A 26,204-nucleotide genomic window follows, 5' to 3' on the forward strand; every position below is an offset into this window, starting at 1 on the left:
GACTAGGAACTAGACCCAAAATACTTTGTGTTTTTACAGTGCTCACAGACTGGGACAGCACTTTGCACCAATTTGATGGCTGAATAACAAAAGTAATGAATAAATATCTTTGATGCTGAGCTATTGTGTCTATTTATTCAATAGTTTAGCAGCAACAACGGTTCGATTTTGTGTTTTTGCAGTGTAGCAACTGCCTACCAAGATGGCTGTCAGTTACAAAGTTCTCAGAACAGCGTATTCTTCAGGTGATAAATTGTGTTGATGGTGGGCTTTTGGGGGAGATTTAATTTAAAATGTGCCTGTAGCTTTAACAGAGTGAGAACAAAAAGGACAAAGGCTCATCGCACAATCAGTCTGGATGCGGCTGATAGGGTGGGACGCCCTTTCCATCGCCCCAGACAAAGACAGGAACTCAATTACCGCAACGCGTGCTTCGGCGGACAGATTTACCAGCTATGAGCTCATGGCGTATCCCGCCACCACCTCTGATTATAAAAATCACAACTGGAGAAGCAAAGCAGGGAGAATCCTCAGAAAAATTACACATCAGAGAAATCGTCCAAGAAGCAGAATATCAGGCTACGGAAGCGATCAATAACTGCAGTAATCATCAGAGAGGCTGATTGTTTTCCACTGATGAGACGGACGCTGGAGGCTGCATATATCCAATCATCTCTGCTGCACATGTGCAGCTCCACAGTTTGGTTAATCAGTATCCATGTTTCCAAATAATCCATCATCTATTACAGAGCCTGTGAGCCTGGCTGCATTAAGGCGCAGTTATGAGATGATGATAAAAACAAAACAAATATTACAGTCACTCCGAAGCCCGCCGTGATTGCTCTGCGTCCGAAGATGGAGCAGTAATGGGAACGGCTCTGCAATTAACTAAAAAGCTGCACATCCAACTGGAGTTTCACTTATGAAAGATGTTATTGATCTGAATGCACACAGTATTAATAAAGTCATCAAATTACAAGAACGAAGCCATAAAAATATGAGAATAAAGTCATAATATTAGAAGAATAATGTCATAAAATTATCAGAGAACAAAGCCATAATATTAGAAGAAGGAAGCCATAATAATATGACAATAAAGTTATAACATTTAGAGAATAAAGTCAAAATATTCTGAGGACAAAGCCATAATATTTTGAGAGTAAAGTTATGAGAGTAAAAGTCATAAAAATATGACAATAAAGTCATAATATTTAGAGAATACAGTAATAATATAATGATAATAAAATCATAAAAATTGTGAGAATAAAGAGATAATATTAAAATGTTAATATTTTGAATTTATTCTCATGACTTCTTTCCCATCTTCTGCAGCTGATCCTGTGTTTATCGTTGTGATGTTTTCACTCTGGAAACATCACAATAAGGAGGGAAGCCATTTCCTGTTAACGATGACACACGCATCAAACTTTTCATCAGAGTAATGAGACATTTGATGCGGCTTCGGAGGAGGCAGTCGGGCTCCAGGTAGCGGGTTACTCAGTTTGCCATGATGCATACCATAACATAATAATCAATTACTCCGTAATGTAATCCTATTAGCCCTGCGAGGATACAAGAGCCGAGATCCAATGATTCATGTTCATCAGTCATCAGGAAATCTAATAGAGATTCTCCCGCAGGGTTTGGCTGCAGTAAGTACAAACCGGGTTCAGGGATTCCTCAGGGAGGACTGCGGCTTTAAGAACTGGACACGTGGTTCCAGCCTGAGCGGCCATTAGCGGGCTTTGACAGGGACACAGAGAAACGGACGCAACTTCTGGTGGAAAAGAAGCTAAAGCTTAGAAACTAAGAGAAACATTCAATCACATTTAATACAAACCAAGGCAGGGACATTTAATTAAAATGACATTTACTCAAAATTGTTAATTTTATGGTAGTTTTTTATTTTTTTGTTTATTTTATCATTCCTGTTTTGATCTTTTGTTTAGGTTCTAGTTTCCATTTTGATTTGTGTTTTGGTCATTTCTTTGTTTATTAGGTGGTTTTACAACTGAGCCAAACTAAGAAAAAACACAAAATAAAAAATTAAATCAGGAGAATAAAGTCATATAAGAATAAAGTTGTAATATTATCAGCTTATTTTCACTATTCATTACGTATTGATAATGCAGTTAATGTTAATTATTATGGTAACATCACTAAAAATGATAAAATAACAACCTGTAAGTCTAATTTCCTTCTAAAAAAGTACATAAAACAGAAAACATGCGTTGCAGTCTGAATGCAAACGTGACGTTTTGGAACTGCTCATAGAAAGAAATAAAAATACGTGACTCTAGATCAGCAGGAGGCGCCAAATGTAAATGTTTTCTTAAATGACAGAATCACGAAATACAAGAAGAACCAAACATAATTCTCAGATTGTGTGGACTGGACTCCAAACTTTAATTTAGCTCGACAATCAAAAAAATTGTAATTATCCAGCAGAAGAGGCTTAAAAACATGCACAACTGGACGCCATCTGCACGGATGTGAAAGGAAATGACAGAAAAAGATTAAATGTTGTAAGATAATTAAAAGATGCAAAAGAAGAAAACTGAACCTTGTGGAACGCCACAGTTTATAGAAATGTAGAGTCATATGCAAGTAAAAACAACAAAAACGCTCATCTGACAAGATCTGGACTTTAAACGAAGCCGTAGCTCCGCCCCCGGACTAATTTTGAACAATTCCACCAGAACTTTGTTGCTTTGGCAACTTTTCAAACTTTTTTCAAAAAAGCTACAAATTTAGCAATTTTTTCTACATTACAAATAAATCACACATGCAAACTTAGAAACACTATCGATCAACGCTTGCTTTGCTAACTCCTGACTCACCACTAGGGGGCGTGTCTGAGTCAGGTGGTTTTATACCTGTGAGTAGATGCTAACCAAGCTACACCTTTGTAATTCAACTGCAGTAGCCACCATTCAACCCAGAGAGGGCAGCACTGAGACGGACGGTTTCATCAGATTTACATGAAAACGTCAAAATTTGCACTGAGACCAAAGGATAGATAGCGGGATAGATGGAACCACTAATGACCAATTAAGACAATTTATCTGCATAAAAACAGTTAAAGTTACTTTTTGAAGTAGATTGTAACTTTTATAAGGAAAATGTTTTTTTCCATATTTGTTCAAACTGTTACTGTTTGCTAGGAGACAGATCATCTGTGAAAAGATTGATCTTTTCTCCACCTCCTACTTTAGCTCATATTGCTGTCTGTAAAAACAACCAATCAGAGCCAACCGGAGGTCTTAAAGCTGTCAATCATCCTCATGTATGTGCAGTTTTATGTGCTGTATGTGACGACAGATAAAGCCATTTATCTGCCATTATCTGTGACTTTGCTACCTAGTCTTAGCGGTCACAACAGGCTTCGCTAGCTACAACATAGCAAAGAGGATGATTAACAGCGCTAAGACCCGCCTCCTGGCTCTGATTGGTTGTTTCTAGTTAGCACTGGGATAAATGGGAGAACTCAGAGGAGGTTAATTTTTTCACAGATTATCTCATACATATTTGTTGAAACTGTCATCATAGTGACAGTTTTAACAAATATGTAAAAAAATATTTTTACTGAAGTTGCTGCAGCTTTAAGTCCGGTTGGCAATTTCCCAAACGGGTCGTTTCATACTAGAAACTCACCACAGCTTCTGTAATAAAACTGTTCTGCCACAGACAGTTTCTCTAAAGCGATTCAATCGACTCATTAATGGCACATTTGGGTTAGCAGGCAATTGGTTTCCTCTCATTCAAAGGTTGGTTTGGAGAGCTTTTATTACAATTTCATAAATAAAAATCACCATTTTAAATCATTAACAATGCAACTATAATTGGTGCATGACTGGTTTTGCCTTTTGTACCAATGCAGCTTGAGAACAAGACATGTAAACATGTTGATTGGGTAAGAAAAGTGCTGAGTGTCTTATTGGCTTAATGTGATATGGAATATGATAAAAGGTGATTTCAGACCCAATGGGAGAGATGCAACGTTTCACTTTGTGAGAAAGCTTTTCCCTCCGTTTTTTCCTTCACCTCTTTGTGTCTGCAGATCCATGCAGACACAAAGAGCTGCGCTCGTCCTTCGCTCCGTTCCTGGCGAGCGCCGGGTCAAACCAGCGCGACTGGAAAACAACTTGTCAAAACCCATGAAGCCAGGGGTGGCGGCTAAATGCCCCCGGGGCGACTCTTCGATCCCTGTCTCCTTGTCCTTTCACCGAAGGAAATTAGATTCTAGCCATGCATGAGAGGAAGTTTGACCCTGAACTGACTAGAGCTGGATGTCAAACTCACTTTGATTTTGGGGCAAAATAGAGATTATGAATGTCCTAAAAGGGCCGGTGGCGGGAAAACGTATTGATAAAACCCACTAAAATATGAGTAAACAGCCGCTCTGCACGCCATGAGCTTCAAGCTAAAAAATACTGAATATAATTTCACACTGATGTAATTTGGTACTATGCAAATGAAAACTACGGAAGAATCTTATGGCCACTGAAAAAAATAATTCTGGCTTTAATAAGATCAAAAGACAGAATTCAGATTGTTTATCTAATAATTCTGAGTTTTTTTGTAGAATTTTGACTTTTGATCTTAAAGATTAAAGTCAGAATAATTCTGATACATTCTGAGAAAAAAGTCAAAATTCTGAAAAAATAATTCAGATCTTTTTTCTGTGGCCCTTTTCCTCTTAACTGTTTTCAACGGTTATTTTCAAGGTTACATTTATTTTTCTCTCTGGGCCACATAAAGCTTTACGGCAGGCTGGATTCGGCCCGTGGGCCTCGAGTTTGACACACGTGGATAGAGGAGTTTTAGCCACGCTGCGGGACTCTGGTCGATTGGTTCACAGATTATCTCAAAATGTATGAAATATTATAATCTGTGTTCTGAAGTTGTGTCAGTTCATAATGAGGTTCTGCAGGGATGTGGATCAGGTCCTCTTCTATTCATAAACGATGTCAATCAATTGGGACAGAATGTGTCTGTCACTGATTTGCATTTTTACTGGATCCACAGGCTATTGAACCATTATAAAAAAGATTTTACAGAAAAAAGTTTGTTTTTCTTAATTGCAAAATGGTTATATATACATACATATATAGAACAGATGTGACCTAATTACTGTTCTGAGTGTCTCTTTCTCTCAGCAAATGGCCTTTGTTGAGTCGGTGTACTCCAGTAAACGATTAGTCAAAAACTAAATTAGATGAAAATTGCTTCAAAAATCAATTAATCACTATTAAATTTGATTAATCCGATTAATCGCTTCAGCCCTAGGCCAGTGGACTTTGAGCTCCATCACTTTGTTTTTCAATTTATTTCAATAATTGATTCATCACGATCAATCGTTTCAGAGCTCATACAGAGCTATGTCTTAGCTAAAAATGTTTTTGTTCCCCCTTCATTTACTTCTTTTTAAAATGTAAATTAAGTTCAAGCAGAACAGCTGAACATCTTTAAAATCAATAAAAATATGGAAATATGCAAAAATGTAACTTTTTTACAGTTTAATGTTAAAGTCTAAATTCTTTCATGCTGTAATTATACTAAAAAGACAAAGTGGCAGCGGGGCGGGGCATTGATTCTCCGTCAACATGAACCACAAGAGCACCAGCTTCAGTGAATTACATAATATAATAAGAAGCTAAATCAAATAGCAGCAAGTAACAAATGAGATTTATTGTTCTGGTCCTTCTCAGAAGCAAAAAGATGCTGATGTAAATGATTTCTCTAAATTGGGGAGGAAGAGGAGCAGCTGAGGAGACTGTGGGGGGAGGAGCAGGTTTCTGGTTTCACAGGTCAGAGAGCAACGCAGGGTCAAAGCTGCAGCAGCAAGGTCACAGGGGAAGATAAACCGATCGATGCGTTGCTTCGAGATGTTAACGGATTCGGTTAATTTTCTTACAGCCTCCCAGCAGGTTTGGAGGCACAAAGAGCAGCTGAGAAGAGAAAGCTGCTCTAATTTATTCTTAAAACAAGAAATCCTTTGAATTAACTCATCATCTAATGCAGAAGCACTGAAAAATTTGGGCAAACGTTTAAATTAGAGCTGCAGCTACGGATTATTTTAGTAGTTGATTATTCTGACAATTAATCGATTAATCAGATAAAAACTGGGACAGTCTTCAGAGTTTTTATTTCATAACTTCAGCATTTTATGAAATATTAGAACTACATTAAAAAAATGGAAATAAACAAATAATTAAATTCCCTTTTAAATGAGGTTATAAACATTTTGTAAAGTAGCATTCCTTTTATAATCTAAACCAGAAGTAGCTAAAACTGCTATTTGAGGAGTTTTGGCTAAAACATATTTACAGACAAAGTTTTGTTTTTTTATCTTAAAACAATATATATGTATATTTGTACAGCTTTGGGTTAAATACTCCTAGGAATATATATATATTTTTTTTCAGCACATAATGTTTTTTGAGTCTCAATACTCCAGTTAACAATTAATCGATTACTGAATTACGATTATTTGATTAATTATGATTAATGGATTAATCACTTCTGCCCTAGTTTAAGTTGAGTTAATTCAGTCAATGTGGAAAAATCCAAGTTAGAGAAAGAAACTTATGTTTACATTTGTGATGGTAGGACTGAAAAGGTTCTTCTAGCATCTAATGGTTGTAATAGAGTTGGTACATCATGATAAGTGACCTTTGACCGTTTCTTCGTCTACCAACCCTTAGCATTGTCCTCCTGGCATTTTTTAAAAACGTTATTTCTCATTCAGCCTTGTTGGTCAAAGATCCAGCTGGTAAAAACATAATAAATATTCCTCTGATATGAGCAAATCTTGTTGCTATTTACTGCTGAACATTTACATGTTCTCTTGTCTTTCCCATTTTGATGAGTGGCTAAAAGAAGCTAGCTTCTCATGTTAAGTTACATTTATATTCCAAGGAAACAACAAGTCGTTGATTATACATACAGTGTACCGCCACCTAATTACGTTATACACAGATTTTTCTTTGTAGAGATTATTAAAAATACGCTAAAAGAAAAAAATTATATTGAGGTGAACTATCCAGACGCCACACTAAGCAGCCAATCCTGGAGTGCCATCCCTTTTCCTTGGTGCTGATTGGCTGAACCCCCAAGAGTAGAGATATCAAAAACAGTAGATATTAGCTTCTCAGGTATCACTAACATGGTTTCACCTGTGTGTATTAATGCATATTTAACTGCCGTTTTTGACTATTAAATTTGGCCGTCATAAGTGTTTTTAGAAACAGTCTCAAAGTAAATACTGGAGGCCATAGGTGGTTCTAGACAGGGATTTTCCTCCCTATTCTGGCCCCTAAGCTGAAGCAATGATACTAAATCAGTTTGTTTTGATTAAATAGGAAATTGGTTGCAATACATCAACTTAGACAGTTAAACTGTAAGTTAATTGAGAGCATATTTTTCAGAGTTGTTGAAATTGTGGCATCAATAATTTTGAATAGGAATGATTAATGCCTTGATTAGTCGATTAATGATTTCTCAAAATAAAATTAGTTCCATTAGATAAGCTAATAAAGGGTAGAATTGTACTTTGCCCTCCATCCAGCAGGAGGCGACGCTCGTCATTCTGAAGGGGACAAATAAACAAAGATGGCGGAGCCCGACCAGGACGGGAAAGAGAAATGGTACAAACAGAGTCCGGTTTGGGATGGAAAATGCACCTTATACTGATCTGTTTAGAAATAGAAACTTCCAACAAACTCCTGAAGTTATAAACTTAATAGCTGAACCGAATGACGGAGCAGCTTCAACTTCTGAAACAAAAACTACGGATTTAAAGTACGAAGACGAGGCTGTAGTAAATGGCGTTTTGGCAAGTCCAAAACGCCATTACATTGTCATAAACATTTATCCCTTTATGTTATGGAAAGACGATCGGAACTTTAAACACAAGAGAAAACGTATTTTTAAGGAAATAACCGCTTAATTAATCGTTTACATGAACGATGAATCAATAACGTCCATTCCTAGTTTTGATCAAACTTATTTCTTGTTGTATTTTTTATAAAAAAATTAACCGAATTGTAATGTTTTTACTCTGTAATAAAATATTCAAACGGAACCCAGGAAGCATCCAGTTCTTCTGAAGCACAAACTAGCATTTAAAGGCTCTGGCCACTGATTTCCAGTTTTCTTGGTTTGATTAATACCTCAGCAGGAAACACCCAAATAATCACTAACCTGAAGATCTGATTGTCTAAATGTACAAATAATGAGTTAAACTAAAAGTCAAAGAGAAATACACGCCGTAAATCAATCCGTTGTGTCGTGTGGAGGGTGCTTCACGTCCAGGACGGTGTGCGTACTCATCTAACAGGCTGTATTTTTTATTTTTTATGTTTAAAGAAGACAAACAGACGGTGTTTACCCAGAGATGGGAGCAGCTGCTGCACACCTGCCCGCCCGGTCCTTTGTTGCAACAGGCAGCCAGGTGATGAGCGCCGCTCTTTGGCCGGGGTCGACATGTCAGCGCCCATTTAATTACAGCCTGCGGCCTTGACCAGCACAAGCAGTCCAACCAGACCGATGGTCTGCACCGCGGGGCCGGTAACAGGGCCGGTCCGAGCCTTTTGGGGGCCCTAAGCAGATTTTTATTCCCTCCCCCCTTTTAGCATCAACATCAGATGCTTCAATATTCATGTGCTGCTTTATGTTTATCACTAGCATCATTTTGTAATTAACTTACATCATACCAGTGTTATTATGGCTGTTGATTTTAACCTCACAGGAGCAGCAAACTAAAAAATATTTTGACTTTGCAAAAAAACAAAATCTAGGTTCTAGTACAAATATCTTACTACACTTGAAATAAGACAAACTAACTTACAAGTAACTTTTCAGCAAGATTTAGGATCTTGGTTTAAGTCAATAATTCCTTGATATTGATGAAATCGTTCTGGTCCCACTGGCTGATTATTTTACTTAAATTAAGACATTTTTCCCATTTTATAAATTAAATAATCAGCCAAGAGTACAAGTAGTTTTTCATCAATATTAATGAATCATTCCTATATTTTGCTGAAAAGTTACTTATTAGTTAGTTTTGTTTTATTTCAAGTGTGCTAAGATATTTGCACTAGAAACTAAACCCTGAAATACTTGGTAAAATGTTGGGGTTTTGCAGTGTATTTAAGTGTGTCATATTATTTTAACTATTTAAAAGTAAAATTAGCTGATAAACACAACATTTACAGTAAACAAGTTTAATATTATATTTCCTCAAAAGGGGAAGCAGAAATCAGTGACATTAAACATTATTTGTGTAAGAAAAAAACAATATAGAATTTTTACCACAATAGTTTGTATTATCTAATGTTATTTTAAATATATATATTTCAATCATGGTGGCTTTGTGCTCTTGGAGCCCCCTAGTGGTGGGGGGTCCTAAGCAGCCGCTTATGCCTTGGGCCGGCCCTGCCCTGGGGGATTTGCTGACATGAAATAGACTTGTTTACAACCGCTGCTGCGTTGTTTATGACCACTTACAGCTTCTAATAAGTTTTTATCCTTGATTGAAGCAAGAATAGAAACCTCCAGAGTTGCTTTTAGTTAAATTTTAAAACCAGGAGTTGCACATATTGGCTTATATTTATATTTAGTTTCACGTTCTGCATGCTTGCAGAGAAAAGCAGGTTTATATTTAGCCTGCATGAGGGGACAGTGTTGGTACAGTTGGGCTCCAGGATTGTGAATGGGATTATGATATTATGATGTTTATGTGACTCCTCAGCCATGCCACACATAACAACCAGCGCACAATGCCAGATTTCTGCATTGCGCTTCATATTCAGGTTGCTTTGTGGAAAAAAGAAAAGTGCATTCGGACTTCTCAGATGTACTTTCTTCCTGTCTGCCTCTTTAATTTTGGAAAGTCTGGAATAAAATAAAGAGTCACAAACTGGCCCTTGATCAGCTTTGACTCAAGATCAGCTGAAAAAACCCTGGAAATGTAATTACTCTTCAAGTTTTTCCATAAAATGCATTGGGGTTTTTTACCTATACATTACTACAAATGCATCAACCAAGTGCATTTAGAAAAAAAAGATTAGAGAAATATGCTTTGATGCATAAACTGGGATAATTATTTATTATAATCTAACTTAATGTTTAATTAGATCACTGCAAATTTAGGTTTTTTTAAATTAAATATGTTATCTAGTTTACGTTTATTTACTTATTTTACAATATATTGCATATAATTCAATACAAACAACATCTCACCCTTGTACACTATTTGTTTTACAATAAAATAGCATTAAATGTGGGAGAAAACAGAGAAAAATAGTTTTTGTTGGACATTTTTATGCTTTTTGTAATCTATTAATTTAATCCTGATTATTCTCCATAATACTGGAAAAACCTTGAAGATAATTTCCACAAAAACAGGGAGAAAAGCTACAGCTGAGTTTTCTCAAAGTCCTCCAGGTAAAAAAAGAAAATCATGATTAACCAAAATTGGCAGCTTTGACTTTGGAGATGATCAGATTGATATTGGCCAAGAAAAACCTGATCAGTTCATCCTTAACATCTATTATTCTGTTGAATTATACAATTATTTATTTAGCCTGCATAATTAATCATAAAGTCTAATATTATTTAATAGTTTTTGCTCATTTTCAAGCACCTCCAGCTACATTTCATATAAATATGAATAATCTTTATTCTTCGTCATCCTGCAGCTTTAACATTAAACTGAGGTTAAACTCCGTCTTACCTCCGAACAGCAGCAGCTGCAGCAGCTGCAGCAGCGCAGCGACGTTTCCCGGAGAGAAACAGCAACTTGGCTCCATATTCACAAACCATAGGTGAAAGTTTCCCGATGAAGACACGAATCCCAAAACTTTCCTTCAATCGGGAAGAAGAAGAAGAAAAAATCAAATCAGAGCGGAGATCGTCGCGATAAAACGACCGGAGTGCGTCCTCCGCTCCGGGGGGAAGCTGGCTGAAGTCCTCGGTGTCCCGCAAACTGGCTGCTGCTGCCTGGATGGGGAGGAAGAGGAGGATGAGGAAGAGGAGGAGGAGGTTGACTGCTTCACTGCCCCGCTGCTTCCGCTGCAGGTAGCGCAGCATCCACAGGAAATTTAAGAGCAATAATTAACCGACAGGTTAGTTATCTCATTAACGCTCCGCAGGGAGGAAATTATTTATAATTATCTCTAGGTGTGTTTCAGGTTGGCTGTCGAGTAGTTTCCGCTCCGGTTTTTGTTTATTTAGTGACTTATTTTGTTTAATATTTGCAGATCTTTGCACTGGACAGGGGCGATGCTAGACTGACGGTGAGATTGGGGCACAAGCTCTAAACAGACCCCAATCTTCTTTATTTATCTGCAACAGTGGTGGGACTTGATTTAAATTTTTAATCTGGTTGACTGCAGGTTGTACAATTAATTAATTGTAATCAATTGCATTTTAATCAAAAATAGACAAAATCAGCAACATTTTAACTCAAAAACACGTTTTGCTACTAAATAATTTAATAAATAGACATATAGCTCACCATCAAACATGTTTATAGTTTAATTTATTGTTTAATTAGTTATTCAACCATCAAACTGGTGTAAACAGCTGCTCCAGTTTGTGTGCACTGCAAAAACAAAGTATTTTTGGTGTAGGATTTAGCTGAAACATCTTAGCACACTTACAATAACATGAAACTAACTTGTAAACAACTTTTAAGCAAGACATAGGAACTTGTTTTGATTACAGGGTGTGTAATTAATTATTTAAATTAATCGCATTTTATTTGACAATCACATATCAATAAAATTAGCAAAATTTTTTACTCAAAAACCATTTCTGATGCTAAACTATTGAATACATAGACATATTAACTCAACATCAAATATATTTATCAGAAATTCGTGTTACTCAACCATCAGATTGGTCCAAAGTGCTGATCTAGGCTGTGTGCACTGCAAAAACAGTGTTTTTGGTATAGAATTTAGTGAAAATATCTTAGCACACTTACAATAACACAAAACGAACAAATAACTTTTCAGGAAGATATGGGAGCTTCTTTATGTCAATAATGTTGATGAAAAAGTTCTAGTCAGAAGTGAAACAATCTACAAGTGGAGCAAAACATTTTAACTTGTATGAGGAAAATGTCATATTTCATATATATTAATAATTATCTACTTAAAATAAGCTGAAAAGTTAGTTGTAAGTTAGTTCTGTCTTACTTTAAGTGCATTAAGATGTTTGCCATAGAAACTAGCTAAAAACTGCTTGGTAATATTTAGTTTGTTTGCAGTGTGTCCCTGCAGCAGCCCCGTGGGACCCCGGTCTGGCCCTCACAGATGCGTCCAGGCTGCAGGCGGTGTTTAGAGCGTGGTGGGATCCCTGTTGTTATGCGGCTGGATGCTGCAGCCTGGGGCCGTGATGAACCGAGTCCCTCACAGGCCAGTGGCCTTCCACTTCAACTGTCAAACACAGGGAGGCTGCTGCAGAGGAGATGGCAGGACGGAAAAAAATAAAAATATTCACTCTTGTCAGTTGTTAAGGCTGAAAGGAGAATACTCTGAATGTAACGACATTATGAATGAATGTATTCTCATTTTTTCTTCACATCCAGCCGTCTATGTTTGCATCCAATATAAGAGAACTTTATTTTCACACTTTTCCAGCTTATAATCTTTTTTATTTTTATCAAATTATAGCCATTATTCAATATACCGCCAGAGGGTTGTGCCTAAAGGGGATGTGTTGTGGAAAATTCACATTTTGCACATTTTTGTACTTCAACTTGGGTCTCAACTGCTTCTAAAAAACAATCCAAGCGCTAAAAAAAGGACACCAGCTGTGTTTTTGGGATGAAGTTAATGTTTTTGCTCCTTGAAAAGCCTCCGGAATGTAACGTCACAAATCAGCAAAGATTGCCCGTTACCTAGCAACCCCAGCAAAATTCCGCCCGTTACCTAGCAACCAGAGCTGAGTTCCAGCACATTTGGTCAGCTGGTTTTACCTCTCTATGCACTGTATAATGGCTGCTGGAAAAGACAAGTGTTTTGTTGTTGACTTACCATCCAGAAACCACTTGCTGCGTTTTTGTTGGTAGTGTCCGAGGCTCCACTTCTGTTATGATGAATTCCAATTAATAATTCCAACCCTGACTATCGTCTTCATGAGAACGTCTTGGGAAAACAAAGTGTCTTCAGTCAGAGGCAGCTTCAGATTCACTGTAACACACGCCACTGCAGGAGAGTATTTCCTGCCAATAGTTATCTCTAGCTACAATAACTCTTTGAAGAATTAAAATTAATATGCGTTACAACATTTAATTGAATTTAATTGTAGGTGGGTATATGTGTGTACAGGTGTGTGAACGTATGTATATGTATGTTTGTATTCATGTATGGACACATGCATGTATACAATGTATACAGGAAAAATTACATGTGTAATTTTACAGAATGTAGAAATAACTGCTGTGTAAAGGGAAAGTATAAATGTATCTGCTTTTGTTTTGTTCAAGCTAAATTATATCTTCTTTTTCTGTTATGTAGATGTAATTCTGTTGGACCTCGGTAAGAATATCTATAGTTCTACTGCTGCTAATTTAGAGCTTAATCAATCAATGTTTATCTTGATCAAATAAACATTAGGAAATATGAAAAAAAAAAAGACTAAATGCAGTTAATGTGTTCATTTTATTGATAAATCTCAGTTTTTGATGCGACTGGCGTCCTAAGAAAGCGTATTGTGTTTTTCAGAAGCAGTATTTGTTTTGTGGAGCTAAACAGTTTGTCCACCCCTGTTACAGACTTGTTTAATTTCCCTTTGGTATCAACAAAGTATTTTTGAATTTTTCTTAACATTTTTCCTAATTAGCTTTAATTGGACCGTGTGAATCTAAATCTAATCCTATCTTATGATGGTTTCTTGCTGTACTGAGGGAGCATCTTAATATGACATTAGCAGCAGCAGGAGCTCATTGAAGATGAGATAAAGTTTCCATATCTGATAGACCACAGCCATGTTGAGACGCAGGCGCCCTGCGGATCAATTGGTGCGAACATGGCAGAGTGACCACATCGTGTCTGTTTTATTGACGTCTTCCTGATGTTTCTTTGTGTTTAAGTTGAGCAGAAATTCAACCTGAAATCAGAGCATAACTTCTGTCACAGCTGTGAATTCTCCTCATGATGCTGCTGCTGTTTTATATCACCTTCAATTCATGTTTCTATTTCATTCTAAGGTTTATTATCACATGCAAATGTGCCAATAAACTGAGGTGAGTCTATTGATTTTCATTTCTTAAGAATCAGCGTTTTGTTTCCATTACTGGCACAGTCGCTTGGAAAAGCCATTACGGACTTGGGTCTTGTTCAAGAAAGCAGGACACACCTACTGGGACCCAAAGAGCAACTTCTGCTTGGAAGACAAACCGCCTGAGGTTGGATGTGAGCTGCCTCTGTGATGCTGCACAGCCAAAAATGCACTGCAGTAATTTGAGTTATTTAGCCTGTTGACAGAGAAAAAGGGTTCATTTTTCAGAGCAATATTCCTATTACATCATTAATTCATTTATAAATGTCACAGTTTCAAACTACAAACTTCATTAGCAAACTAAAAATGCAGGTCACAAACTATACAGTTGATTTTACAAACTAAATATTTAGTTAGTAAGCTAAATATTTAGCTACACACAAGTTGGTTTATAAACTAAATATTTAACTTGGAGCTAAATATTTAGTTTAAAGCTGTATTAGCTTACTAATTAAATATTTAGTTAGTAAGCTAAATATTTAGGTACACACAAGTTGGTTTATAAACTAAATATTTATCTTGGAGCTAAATATTTAGTTTAAAGCTGTATTAGCTTACTAATTAAATATTTAGTTTAAAGCTAAATGTTTAAGTTGTGAGCTAAATATTTGGCTAGAAAGCTAAATATATTTAGCTTACAAATTAAACAATTAGCTTACAAACAAATTAGCTAGCAAGCTAAATAGCGTACAAACTAAATCAAGTTAATATCTTGCTTGCTAACTAGTTTAAAACTAAATATTTACATTGTAATGTAAATATTTACTTTGCTAACTAAATATATAGTTTGCAGCTAATTAGTTTGAAGTTTTACATTGCTGACTAAATATTTAGATTCAAATTAAGTACTTAACTAGAAAGCTAAATATGTCAGTTGAAGCTATATTTAGTCAGCAAGATATAAACCTCCATTTAGTTCACAAACTATGTATCTAACTAGTAAACTAAATACTTTGGAAGCTAAATATGTCGATTGCTAGCAATATTGTATGCTAAAAATTATCTTGCTAATATTTAGCTTTGAGGCTAAATATTTAGCTTGCTAACTAAATATTTCATTAGTTGCTAAATATTTCGCTGTCTAATTAAATATTTTGTTTGAAACTGTGACTGTGATAAATATGTTTAACAACTCGTATGTCAAGGGAAGAAAAAAACAAAATTTCTGCCGAAACGTGTTATTGTAGTTTCTTGCTTCCGGGATTAGCGGTTTTATTCTGTTTTCAATTAATTAACAAGGCGGACGTGAACACCTGACCTCACGCTGAGAGACACACCTCAAATAAATCACTGCAGCGTCCTTTCATCCTGAAATCCGACTCAGAAAAACGAAGCCGTAATTTAATTAGCAGCTTCAGGTTGTAAAATCCATGTAATTGTCCGACATTTTAAAGCCCCGGTTTCGACGGGGCCTCGCCTTGATGAAACGAATCAGCGTAATTTCCTAAATCTGCTAACAGGCCGAGTGCAGAGGTGTCAGTCCCATTAGCAACACTCCTCTCTTCAGCTAGCGGTGCACTTTGACCCCTATTAAGGTACCGGCAGATGGCTCGCGCACGCACACAGTAACAGGAGGCGTGTCCATGGCAACCGGCTCGTAATGGCCGGCCTGGAGTGTGGCGGAATCACTTGGCCTAATTTGTTAAGTACCACATCAGTGCATCTGATCTAATCAGTCTTGTTTTATGCGCAAACCGAGTGGAGCCGACATGTTGTTTGGAGAACGACCGGAGGTTTAATGATGATCATAAATGAACACTTCATAACCTTTTCCAGACAGTCCGGCTTTCACTCAAGGTTTAGGGATTTCCTTTTATTTTAGCCAATAAAAAAAGGAACAACTTTTATTGCAAGTACGGTGATCTCACAGTGACAAAATTAGAAAAATGCAACCTTTAATTTGTAAGAAAATGATAATCTGTGGTGAAATAAATCCGGCTTTTCTGTGGAAAAAAGAAAAAGTTCACAAACTGATGTGTAGAGATCCGTTTGTAAAGTTACAAAAAAAAAATCAAAGTTTTTTAACAGCAAATATTTTAGTTTTAGTCAGAGAAAAAACATGTGGGTGTTAATTTTTCAAAGTCTTAATTTCAACACATTTTTCCCACATTTATAAACATCACAACTATTTAGCTGTTGAATTAAATATTTAGTTTCCAAACTAAATATTTAATTCACAAGCAAAATATTTAATTTGTCAACCGAATTGACAAATTAAATATTAGAAATGTCAGAATTCCAAACTAAATATTTAACTTGAAGGTAGATATTTAGGTTATGAACTAAATATTTAGTTCTTAAACTATTGAAAGCCAAATATTTAGCTTCCAGACTAAATATTTAATTCACAAACTAGATATTTAATTGGTCAATTAAATATTTAAATCACATGCTAAATATTTAGTTTGTAAACTAAACTAAATATTTAGTTTAGCTTATAAACTAAATATTTAGCGTGTGAATATTTAGTTTGGACTCTGACATTTATAAATGTAGGAATGATGTGTTGAAATTATGACTTTGAAAAAATGAACTCATGTTTTTCTCCGACAGGCTAAAAAAACAAAATTTTTACTGTTAATTTTTACAGTGTAACTAGTGGTGAACCGTTTCAGCCATATGTTTTATAATGTTAATTTATTTACACAGAGAGACTGTACAACATTCCATTAACCTTTTAAAATGAGACATTCATGACACCAGTTACATACAGAGTCATTCAATAAATTAGAATATCATTAAAATATTCAATTTATTTGACAAACTTTATCACTATGTGAAACACATTTGTGCAATTTTATGGTTAATGGAAAAGCAGCTTCCATTAACTGTTGCACACACAGGAAAACAGTAGCTACGTTTCCATTACAAATGTGCACAAAACTTTGTAGATATTCCACTAGTGTCCAAAAAACCCAATTTCGGTGTTTCCATTAAATGAGAAGCGATTAAAATCACACATGAATCAGTTTGTTTATGGGATAAATCATTAAAAATCACAGCGCGCCATCATCCGGCATCATCAACCACTTTCTGTTGGTCATCTTCGTCATTTCTGCCAGTAGTAACATCCTGTTATTGATCATGTGACTTTTGAGATGCAAAAGTACCGTTTTCATCACCGTTTTTTGAAATACACTAAAGCTGAAATGGCTAAAAAGATCCACTTTATCCTAGCACAGAAACATTTTTGTCACAAAACATTTATTTCTTAATTGTTGTGATTCTATTAAATAAATTTACTTCTGTAATTCCATTTTGTGCAGTGCTTGTGTGAACGCAGCCTAATTATACAAATCTTCAACTGTTTTTTATATATATCCAACCAATCATAAAAATCTGGAATCAAGTGGGGGAAGAAAAACAAAACATTTTGACTTTGATTTAAAAAAAAAAGAGTGAAACAAAATATTAGTTAAATTTTAATCCTTTGATTTTTCCAAACTTTTTTGCTGTCAAAATATTGATTCAAAATTGTACTTAATCACTTAAACTCAAGACATTTCCAGTAAAGATTACATATTTACATCTGAATGGTGACAGCATTTCTAGGCCAAACTACAGACTGACATGTAGATGCTGTCTGTGGTTGCTATGGAAACCCAGAGACAACAACAGAAAAGATTATTTAACATCTTTTAAGGCTTGTAGGTTAGAGTTTCTGCAGGATTTTTTTGGGAATGTTATATTTTGAGGAAAAACTTCTTCCTGTAGAGGAGGAAGGCGATGAGAACCCAAAGCCCGGTTCCCCACAGGTTCTGCAGCAGCAACTCCCAGTGGCTCTGCTGGAAACCAATCTCCCAGCTGAAGGGGAAGTAGAAGCCGAGCAGCGAGTGGCCAACGTACACAAAGATGGAGTTCATCCCTGTTTACATCCGAACAGAAGCGTTTTAACTCAGAACAAAGACGCTCTGCTGAAGAAGGCTCAGACGTTTAATTATGATAAGCTAAAAATCAAATAATTAGCTCAAGTTGAATTAATCTCTCTCATTTTTTTATCAGTTGGATGAAAAATGTTAATTTCTGAGAAACTGAATTTTAGTTTTTCACAAGCTGTTAGCTGCAGTGGCTAAAATTAATACCTACATATAGAACTACAGTATAATGAATTTATATATTTAAATTTCAAAGTTTTTAAACTGAATCACAGAATAAATAAAATTTTTTGATGATAATTCAGTTAATATAGAGCCACTTGTGTCTATAAATGGATAAAATTAAATATTTGATATAATAATGATAAAAAGGGGGAAAAAATATAAATTGCTAAAAATAAGGAAGAAGAATGGAAAAGCAAAAAAAGGAAAAGGGGAGAATTAAGAAATGATAATAATAATAAAAGAAACATGGGACAAAGAGAAAAAGGATGGATGAAATACTTGAAAGAAAATAGAAGAAAAAATTAAAAAAGAGTAAATTATTTTAGAAATGTAGAAAAAATGGAAGAAAAAGTAAAAAAAATGGATAAAAGCCAAAAAATACAAAAAAACGTTAAAAAAGGAAAAGAAAAAGACAGACAAAAGTGGAGAAAAGGAAAAAAAATCTTTTACAAATTTATAAAATCTTTTGTTCATAAACAATTTTTTACAGATTAAACATGGAAAATATTTAAATTTTTTAAATAACTGAAGCCAGCATGTCATACTCCTGAGGATCCAGACGGGTGTTTTATGTTTCATCTGAAGGGAATAGATCATATGAACTGTGTTGTTGCTGATTAGTGCGTAGTACCTGGGTAAAGGAATGGCTGCCCTCGCCACCAGCCTTTCACATCAATGATGAAGAACATGGCTCCCAGCAGCAGGAAGGAGAAACACCCCATGGCCGTGACGTAGGACAGCGACCTGCAGAGACACGAGCTGCTGGGTGTGAACCGGACCGAACAAATCATCGGATCGGCCCGAAGCTTCAGCTGGCAGGAACCTGTGGACCTGCGCCAGTCTGCCATGTTTCTGTCTGTCTCTAAGTGCAAGAATGTTTGATGAAATACCCTCTACAGTAAAACGGCTGTCCGAACGAGCCTCTCTGCAGCGAGCCGTCCTATTTATTTATCCTTTATCCCGGCTGAAGTTGAGCCAGAAAGGACTCTTAGCCAGGAGTTAATTACCTCTAGACATCCAGGCAGAGACTCAACAGCTCAATAAGCCGCCCCTGATGAACTGCCTATAAAAGCCAGGCAGGTGCAGTAATAGCAAGGGATGAGCAGCTTCCCCTGAGGAAGATCACCAGAAATTTGCTTACACATCACAGATGTAATGGAGTTCTTCCTGCAGCAAAACATTAAAATGATTCAGGGGCGGGGCCGGAGCACGGGCTGGTCAGGCGGATACATCCGCAGTAACGGACGCCACCGTTTCTCATGATGGGAACATTCATCAGGTTTAGGAGCCTGAAAGCAAAATTCATGTTTTTCTGCATCCATTTGGGTTTCCACTGCTCCTAAAAAAACAACCTAAACGCTTAAAAAAGAAAGAAAGAAAACACCCAGTCGTTTTCTGGAAGAGAGCTCATATTTTTCTGGTGTCTTGAAAATGAGGGGCTTCAAAAAACGTCTCCAATATTAACTCACATTCCATAAGCCCAGCCCCGTTACCTAGCAACCCCAGCCAAGCTCAGCCCCGTTACCTAGCAACCCAAACAGAATCCAGCACCTTTGGTCAGCTGGGTTTACGCCTGTACACAGCACAAACAACAAACATTACCAAGTATTGCTGGTCTAGTTTCCAGTGCAAATATTTTAGTACACTTAAAATACAACAAAACTGACTCACAAGTAATGTGTCAGGAAGAAATAGGAGTTTGTTTTAAGTGAATAATTCCTAAATGTTATTAAAAATGTACTTGTTCCTCTGGCAGATTATTAAACTTATAACAAGACATTATTCCCCATCAGAGAAATAATCTGCCGGTTTAACTAGAACATTTTCACCAATGTTAAGGAATTATTGACTTAAAACAAGCTTCTTCCTAAAATGTTACTTGCAAGTTAGTTTTGTCTTATTTCAAATTTATTAAGATACTAGAAACTCAACCAAAGCTACTTGGTAATACTTTGTGTTTCTGCAGTATAATGGCTGCTGGAAACAACAATAACAAAACTGGATGGTAAGTTTTGTTGTTGACTAACTATCCAGAAATCACTTTCTGCATTCTCGTTGGTTGTGCAGGAGGCTCTTCTTCTGCTTTTCAAAGATGTACGGTTGTATAATTGCGTCTCTGTTTGCAGGTATTTTCACGTACGAGTCGTAACATTGAGTTTGGGGGCGTGGCCAGAAGAAGCTTATTTAGCCCCAAAACAACAACAGAGTAATAGGGTCACACTAAGAAAAAATTACAAAAATAAAAAAATGTAATTAAATTGTAAATAAAGTCGTAATGTTATGATTTTATTCTCTCTCTATTTCAATTTTATTCTCGTAAAACTATTCTCATATTTTGACTTCATTCTCCTAACATTTATTATCGGAATAATTTTACTTTTTTACCTTGTCCCTAATAAACTGACGTTATAAACAGATTTTTCTGAAATCAGCTCAAAACAGACAGAACTGATCAAATTAAAATCTCAATATCTAATAATGGTTCTGTGAAAAAAACATGTACGTAAATAAACGTGTCCTAAGCTAATATGTCACCTTTAATCCTTTCCCTCACTAAGGATCTGAAATAATCCAACAGGACTCTAGTTTAACCTCTCCTTCCACTTCTCACTCCCAACGTCCAGGGTGATTATTTACAGTCCTAGCTGCTGTTGGAGGTAAATAAACTCGTGTTTATCAGCCGTGATTTGTGCCCATCCTCCCTTTCTCTTTGTGAGGAAAAGTGGCTGAATTTAGCGGGTCAGGAAGCACTTACCAAAGGTTTTTATTGACAGGTATAAATCCTCCGTCTCGCGTGCACTTAGAAAGGATGGCTGCGGAGATTCCCTGAGGGTGGAAATGAAACAGATTTCAAATCGATGCGGGGCGATAAAGCAACATGTGTCGGGCTGCTGAGAACGTGCGGCGGCAGAAACCCGTCCGGCGAATTAACCGATTATCAACGAGCGCCAGTTTGATCCAACACAGAAATCCTAACAAACCAAACGACAATCAGTCCAAAGCAGGGAGAAATGCTCTGACTCGGTCCAAATACACAAATATCACCAGGAAGCACAACGCATTAAAGTTGGATATATATAAAATAAAGTATTATTATTATTATGATTATCTTATGCGTTTAAAAAGAAAAACAGTAGTATCTAAAATACCAATTGTTTTATATATGCAACGTTTATTTAGCCAAACTTTACACTATTTTAATACAAGGCATGTTTTAAAACACGTCAAACTCGAGGCCCGGGGGCCAAATCTGGCCCGCCGTGGCTTTTTATGTGGCCCTCTAGACTCAACAAGTCCCTCCAGTTTTTCACAAATCTACAAAATTCACACAAAATCAACACATTTCCAGCTCCGTTTTGTTGCTTGTTGTAATGCAGAATGAGTCAAGAGCAAATCTTCTGGGATGATTGATTGAAAGGATTGAATCTCTGCAGCTCCAGCAGAGCAAGGCGGAGCCGCTTCTTACAGTCTAATTAACTCATTACTTTCTATTTTTAACAAGATAGACCATCTATCCCTTCATTTTAACAATAAATAAACACAACAAAGCATTTCTCTGTAGTTTTCTCTGTTCTGTAGGACCTGCAGGATTGTTAAACACGCCACTTCAGCCAAAGTTTGGAGTGTCATTTTTTAACCAGAAAACTTTCTGATAATAACTGTTCAACGCGCTTTCAGCTGCTGATCAAAAACGGCCCCTGGGCCTCAGGCTGGACACCCCTACAACTGAAAATTAAAAAAGGTTTTGACTCAGAGGGGTTGAAAATAAATATAAACCACTGTTATTACAGAATTACTTTTTCCTTCCAGTTTGTTGCATAAACAACTTTACATTTGAGGCAAAATGTGTAAAACTGGGCTGTGAATAGTTTCCTAAAACAGCGCAGCGCTGCTTTGCTTCTGTATCTCATGCCTGATCTATTTTTATTCCAACCAAAACCAATTAGTTTTAGTGATCGGCCAGCTCTTCTTATTGACCTCCCTAAGGCGGTTCTGGTTGGCGTCGGCGGCCCGGAAGCCGTTTTCTCCAGACGTTTGTGTCCTGAACATTACCAGACCTCCACCGCAGAGTCGCTCCTCCGACGCATTAAACGCCCGGCTGCGTCTCCGCCCGCAGTTTTTAGATTCTGCGGCAGAAAAGATCCAGCCGCGGGTCTTCGTCACAATAAACAACAGGCCCAGTTAATTAAAGTTCAACGATCAGGCCTCAGAAGTGTGAGATTGAAATTGAGCGATTGGCCCACATAGCGGCCCCATCCCACTTCCTGCAGCCTGGAGACTCGACCAGCTCAGCTATTTCCACTCCATCGATTCTGTCATCCACACGCATGATGGATATCCAGCTAACCGGCATCTCTGCATCCAAAACGGTTCACGAGTCACATATAAAAGTAAATAGACACAGACAGGAAGTGATGATGATTTACTTTGTAATTTGTGTTTCCTCTGAATTTTAAGGCTTCGGGTTGTTTATTTTCCAATAAAAAAGGTGTTTTTGCAGTTCAAGTCTTATTAAAGGAGCAGTAACTTTTTGAAAAAAAATTACTTTTACTGTACCCTTTACTTTTACTTGAGTAAATTTATCATGAAGTATTTGTACTCTTACTTGGGTAAAATTTCTGGATTTTCTACCCACTGAATGAAAAATAAACATGTTTTAACCAAAAATCCACCAGTTATCTTGGTCTGCATTTCCATCTCTGCGCTGCAGTTTTCACAAGTAATTTTTTAACCATGATTTTGAGTCTGTGCACTTATTCCCAGTGTGGTTTAATCATAAACAACCCGTTCGCTGTAGTTTGCCTCACACTCAGTGGAACAAAACGGTCTACTGTTTATTATTTTCATTATGTGTTACGTTATCACTCTGTGGCTCTGGGAAAATGGATCTAATTTATTTCATCTGCCTCCAGCAGCTCACTGCACAACGACAGTCAATAATATTCAAGGCAAGGAGACATAATGAAGGATATTTATTATTTAACAATTAAGGTTGCATTCATCTATAATCTATACCCACCTCAAAATGCTGCATCTCAGGGAGATGATGCTTCTCTTGTTTACTAACAATTATTTGATTAATCGATTATTCTAAAGATTAATCGGTTAATTGTATTAAAACATTTGGACATTTTTCATTTAACTTAAGCCTTTACAATAAAATATGCAAATAAACAATTGAATTCAATGTTTAAATAACAAATGTTATTGCCTAAAATGAAACAAGAGCATTTCTTTAGTGTACGTTTGATCATTAGTTTGAGATTTTTATACTTCTAACATCAACATGTGGGAAACTCTCCTCTTTTTGATTAACTTAGCATTTATATTTTACACATTTTAAACCAGGTGGAGCTAAAACTGTTTCAGTCGAGAAGTTCTGGGTAGAACAACGAGGAACGTTTTTATGTATTATATACAAAATGTATATAATTTTTGTACAGCTTTGCTCTAAATATGTATGACCTGTTTTTGAGTCTGTATACTCCTATTAACAATTAATCGATTACTAAAATTGGTTGACAATTACGTCAATAATTGATTAATCACGATTAATCACGATTAATCGTTTCAGTCCTGGTCCAGTGAATCCAGACTGACTTCCCTCATAGGATGTACTTAGTTTTATCTCTCTGTCCAGTCAAAGAAATATTTTCCCATGACTGTGAGTCGGCTAATCTGAGGTTATCCCTGTTTTTCTGCTGCGCGGCTTAATTTCAAAGGCCTGGCGATGACGGCAGCGCCTGCAGCTCCTTCTTCTCCGTCATTGTTGCAGGTCGGGGGAACCGGCGGCGCAGGAAGTCGGAGCGGACTCCTGCTGACCCCGTTTTAACAAACAAACCTCGTCTCTGGACATAAATCTTCACGCCAGCGACGATTCTGCACGCTCGTTAGCCTCCTGCTACAAAACAAACCATCTCATGTATCGGTTGTCGTCCCCTGAGGGACGCCCTTTCTGATGGCAGCTTGGTCCTTTTTCGCTCTAAGACCACCCAGAAACACCGTAAAGCTTCGGAGGATTCCTCATTTTATCCCAGACTTAACCAGTAAAGAACCAGTTCTTTTCCAGAACCTCCACATGTTGGGTCTGTTTCTGGTACTTTGACTACATCACTGCAGGAGGCTGTAAACAATACGCAGAGCTCTTCTAATCTGAAACCACATGTGAGGCGGAGGGTGTAGCCCCCCGAGGCGGGGGATACTCATGTCTTCCCGAAAACACAGCCACACATGTGATGAGATCACACACATGTCCTCTGCTAAGTCCTGCTAATGAACGGCTCTGACTAATCGCCAAACGACTGGGAAACACATTGCACAGTTTACCTGACAGGCGCAGTAAAACATCCCAGCCAGGATCTTTGTGAGGAATGCAGGGAAAACCTGAAATATTCCTCAAACTCCCTCCAGAATTTCAGAAATAATAAATATGGTTAAAAGCAGATATTTTAAAATATAAAAATAGACACAACCTTCTTCTCACTGGCTGCAAATCCAATGACCATATAATTGTGCAAATTTTAATTACAACACAGAGATTTAGAAAAAAAAACACATTTTCGATAAAAAGTTTTGGCACTAGTAGTTTTTGGGTTCTATTGAAATTAGCATATTTTGCAAAACTCGTCACACGAATCATATGATCAACAACAGGATGTTACTACTGGTGGAAATGACAAAGAAGACGAACAGGAAGTGTTTGGAGGATGATGTTTTTTAAAGACTTATCGTGTGAACAAACTTATTCACGTGCGATTTCGTACTTAATGGAAACAAAGCAATTGTGAAATTGTGTTTTTTCGGCATTAGCGGAATATCAACAAAGTTTTTCGTGCATTTGTGATAAAACGCAGCTTCTGTCTGGACCAGGGCTTAACATCCTTAAAGGGGACCTGTTGTGCAAAATTCACTTCTTGTAAATGTTTGTACTTCCATTTGGGTTTCTGCTGCTTTTAAGAACAGAACAAGCACTTAAAAAACTGTCCAGCCATTTTTTGCCAGTAAGCTCATCTTTTTTGGTGTCTCGAAAATGAGCTGCTTCAAAAACCTCCTGGTTATAACTTCGCAATCCACAGTCACTGTGGAATGTGAAGTTGGGTTGCTAGGTAACTCAAACTCAGCTTGGGTTACCTAGCAACCCAAGCTGAGTTTCAGCATGTTTGGTCAGCTGGTTTTATCGCTGTATGCGCTGTACAGTGGTTGCTGGAAAAAACAAGTGCTTTGCTGTTGACTTAACATCCAGAAACCACTTGCTGCATTCTTGCTGGTTGCGCAGGAGGCTCCACTTGTGCTTTTCCAACATGTTAACGTGTGAGTGTAAATGTTGAGTTGGAGGACATGGCCTGTAATAACTTATTTGAATTTGAAGTGACAAGAGGCCCTAAAACAGCTGATAAAAGTCTCGTGGTATAAGAATGAGTTTGTTAAAAAATTGTAATGACCATGTTTTGTATAGGCCATAGACCTAAACTGTTCAAGGAAATGTAACAGGTCAGCTTTAACAATCCTGAGAGCCATGTTTGCATTCTGCATGTTGTAGTATCTTTGCTGAATGGGAAGTAACAGAACCTTTTAAACAGTCTAAAACTAATGATGAATAAATTAATGAAGCTTATTTGGTATTTTGGGTAAAACGAGAGCTAAGTTGCCCCTGTCCTGATTCTAGTAACGTCCCTGTGGACATTTATTTAGAGCAGTGGTGCAACGTACCAGGATGGCGGCCCACACCAGGTATCGACACAGAATGTGGACGTTCTTTCTCTTGTAGAAAACGATAATCTTTCCAGCCTGTTGGGAGAAAAAAGGGAAGAA

General features: G+C 36.9%; 2 protein-coding genes and 1 long non-coding RNA gene across 6 annotated transcripts in view; 1 reads left to right on the forward strand and 2 right to left on the reverse strand.

Annotated features, from left to right (window-relative positions):
* Nucleotides 1–11,000, reverse strand: part of ret (ret proto-oncogene receptor tyrosine kinase) — a 33,564-nt gene extending 22,564 nt beyond the window's left edge. For both annotated transcript variants that reach the window (XM_028006246.1, XM_028006247.1), the window contains exon 1: nt 10,739–11,000. In XM_028006246.1, coding sequence (XP_027862047.1) covers nt 10,739–10,814 — 76 coding nt within the window. In that variant the 5' untranslated portion in view covers nt 10,815–11,000. The remainder of the gene's footprint in view (nt 1–10,738) is intronic.
* On the forward strand, nt 10,967–20,025 carry LOC114137574 (uncharacterized). Its single transcript, XR_003594022.1, has 3 exons — nt 10,967–11,082; nt 12,278–12,958; nt 19,934–20,025. It is a non-coding gene; the product is annotated as an uncharacterized LOC114137574 (long non-coding RNA).
* The window catches only part of LOC114137570 (heparan-alpha-glucosaminide N-acetyltransferase), a 31,742-nt gene continuing 22,674 nt past the window's right edge, over nt 17,137–26,204 (reverse strand). For 2 of the 3 annotated variants that reach the window (XM_028006249.1, XM_028006251.1), the window contains exons 15-18: nt 26,103–26,180; nt 21,148–21,218; nt 19,024–19,151; nt 17,137–18,157 (exon numbers count right to left, since the gene is read on the reverse strand). In XM_028006249.1, coding sequence (XP_027862050.1) covers nt 17,976–18,157; nt 19,024–19,151; nt 21,148–21,218; nt 26,103–26,180 — 459 coding nt within the window. In that variant the 3' untranslated portion in view covers nt 17,137–17,975. The remainder of the gene's footprint in view (nt 18,158–19,023; nt 19,152–21,147; nt 21,219–26,102; nt 26,181–26,204) is intronic. The other variant, XM_028006250.1, reaches the window with a different exon arrangement.

The sequence above is a fragment of the Xiphophorus couchianus genome, chromosome 22 (assembly GCF_001444195.1).
Source record: "Xiphophorus couchianus chromosome 22, X_couchianus-1.0, whole genome shotgun sequence".
Taxonomy (NCBI): Eukaryota; Metazoa; Chordata; class Actinopteri; order Cyprinodontiformes; family Poeciliidae; genus Xiphophorus; species Xiphophorus couchianus.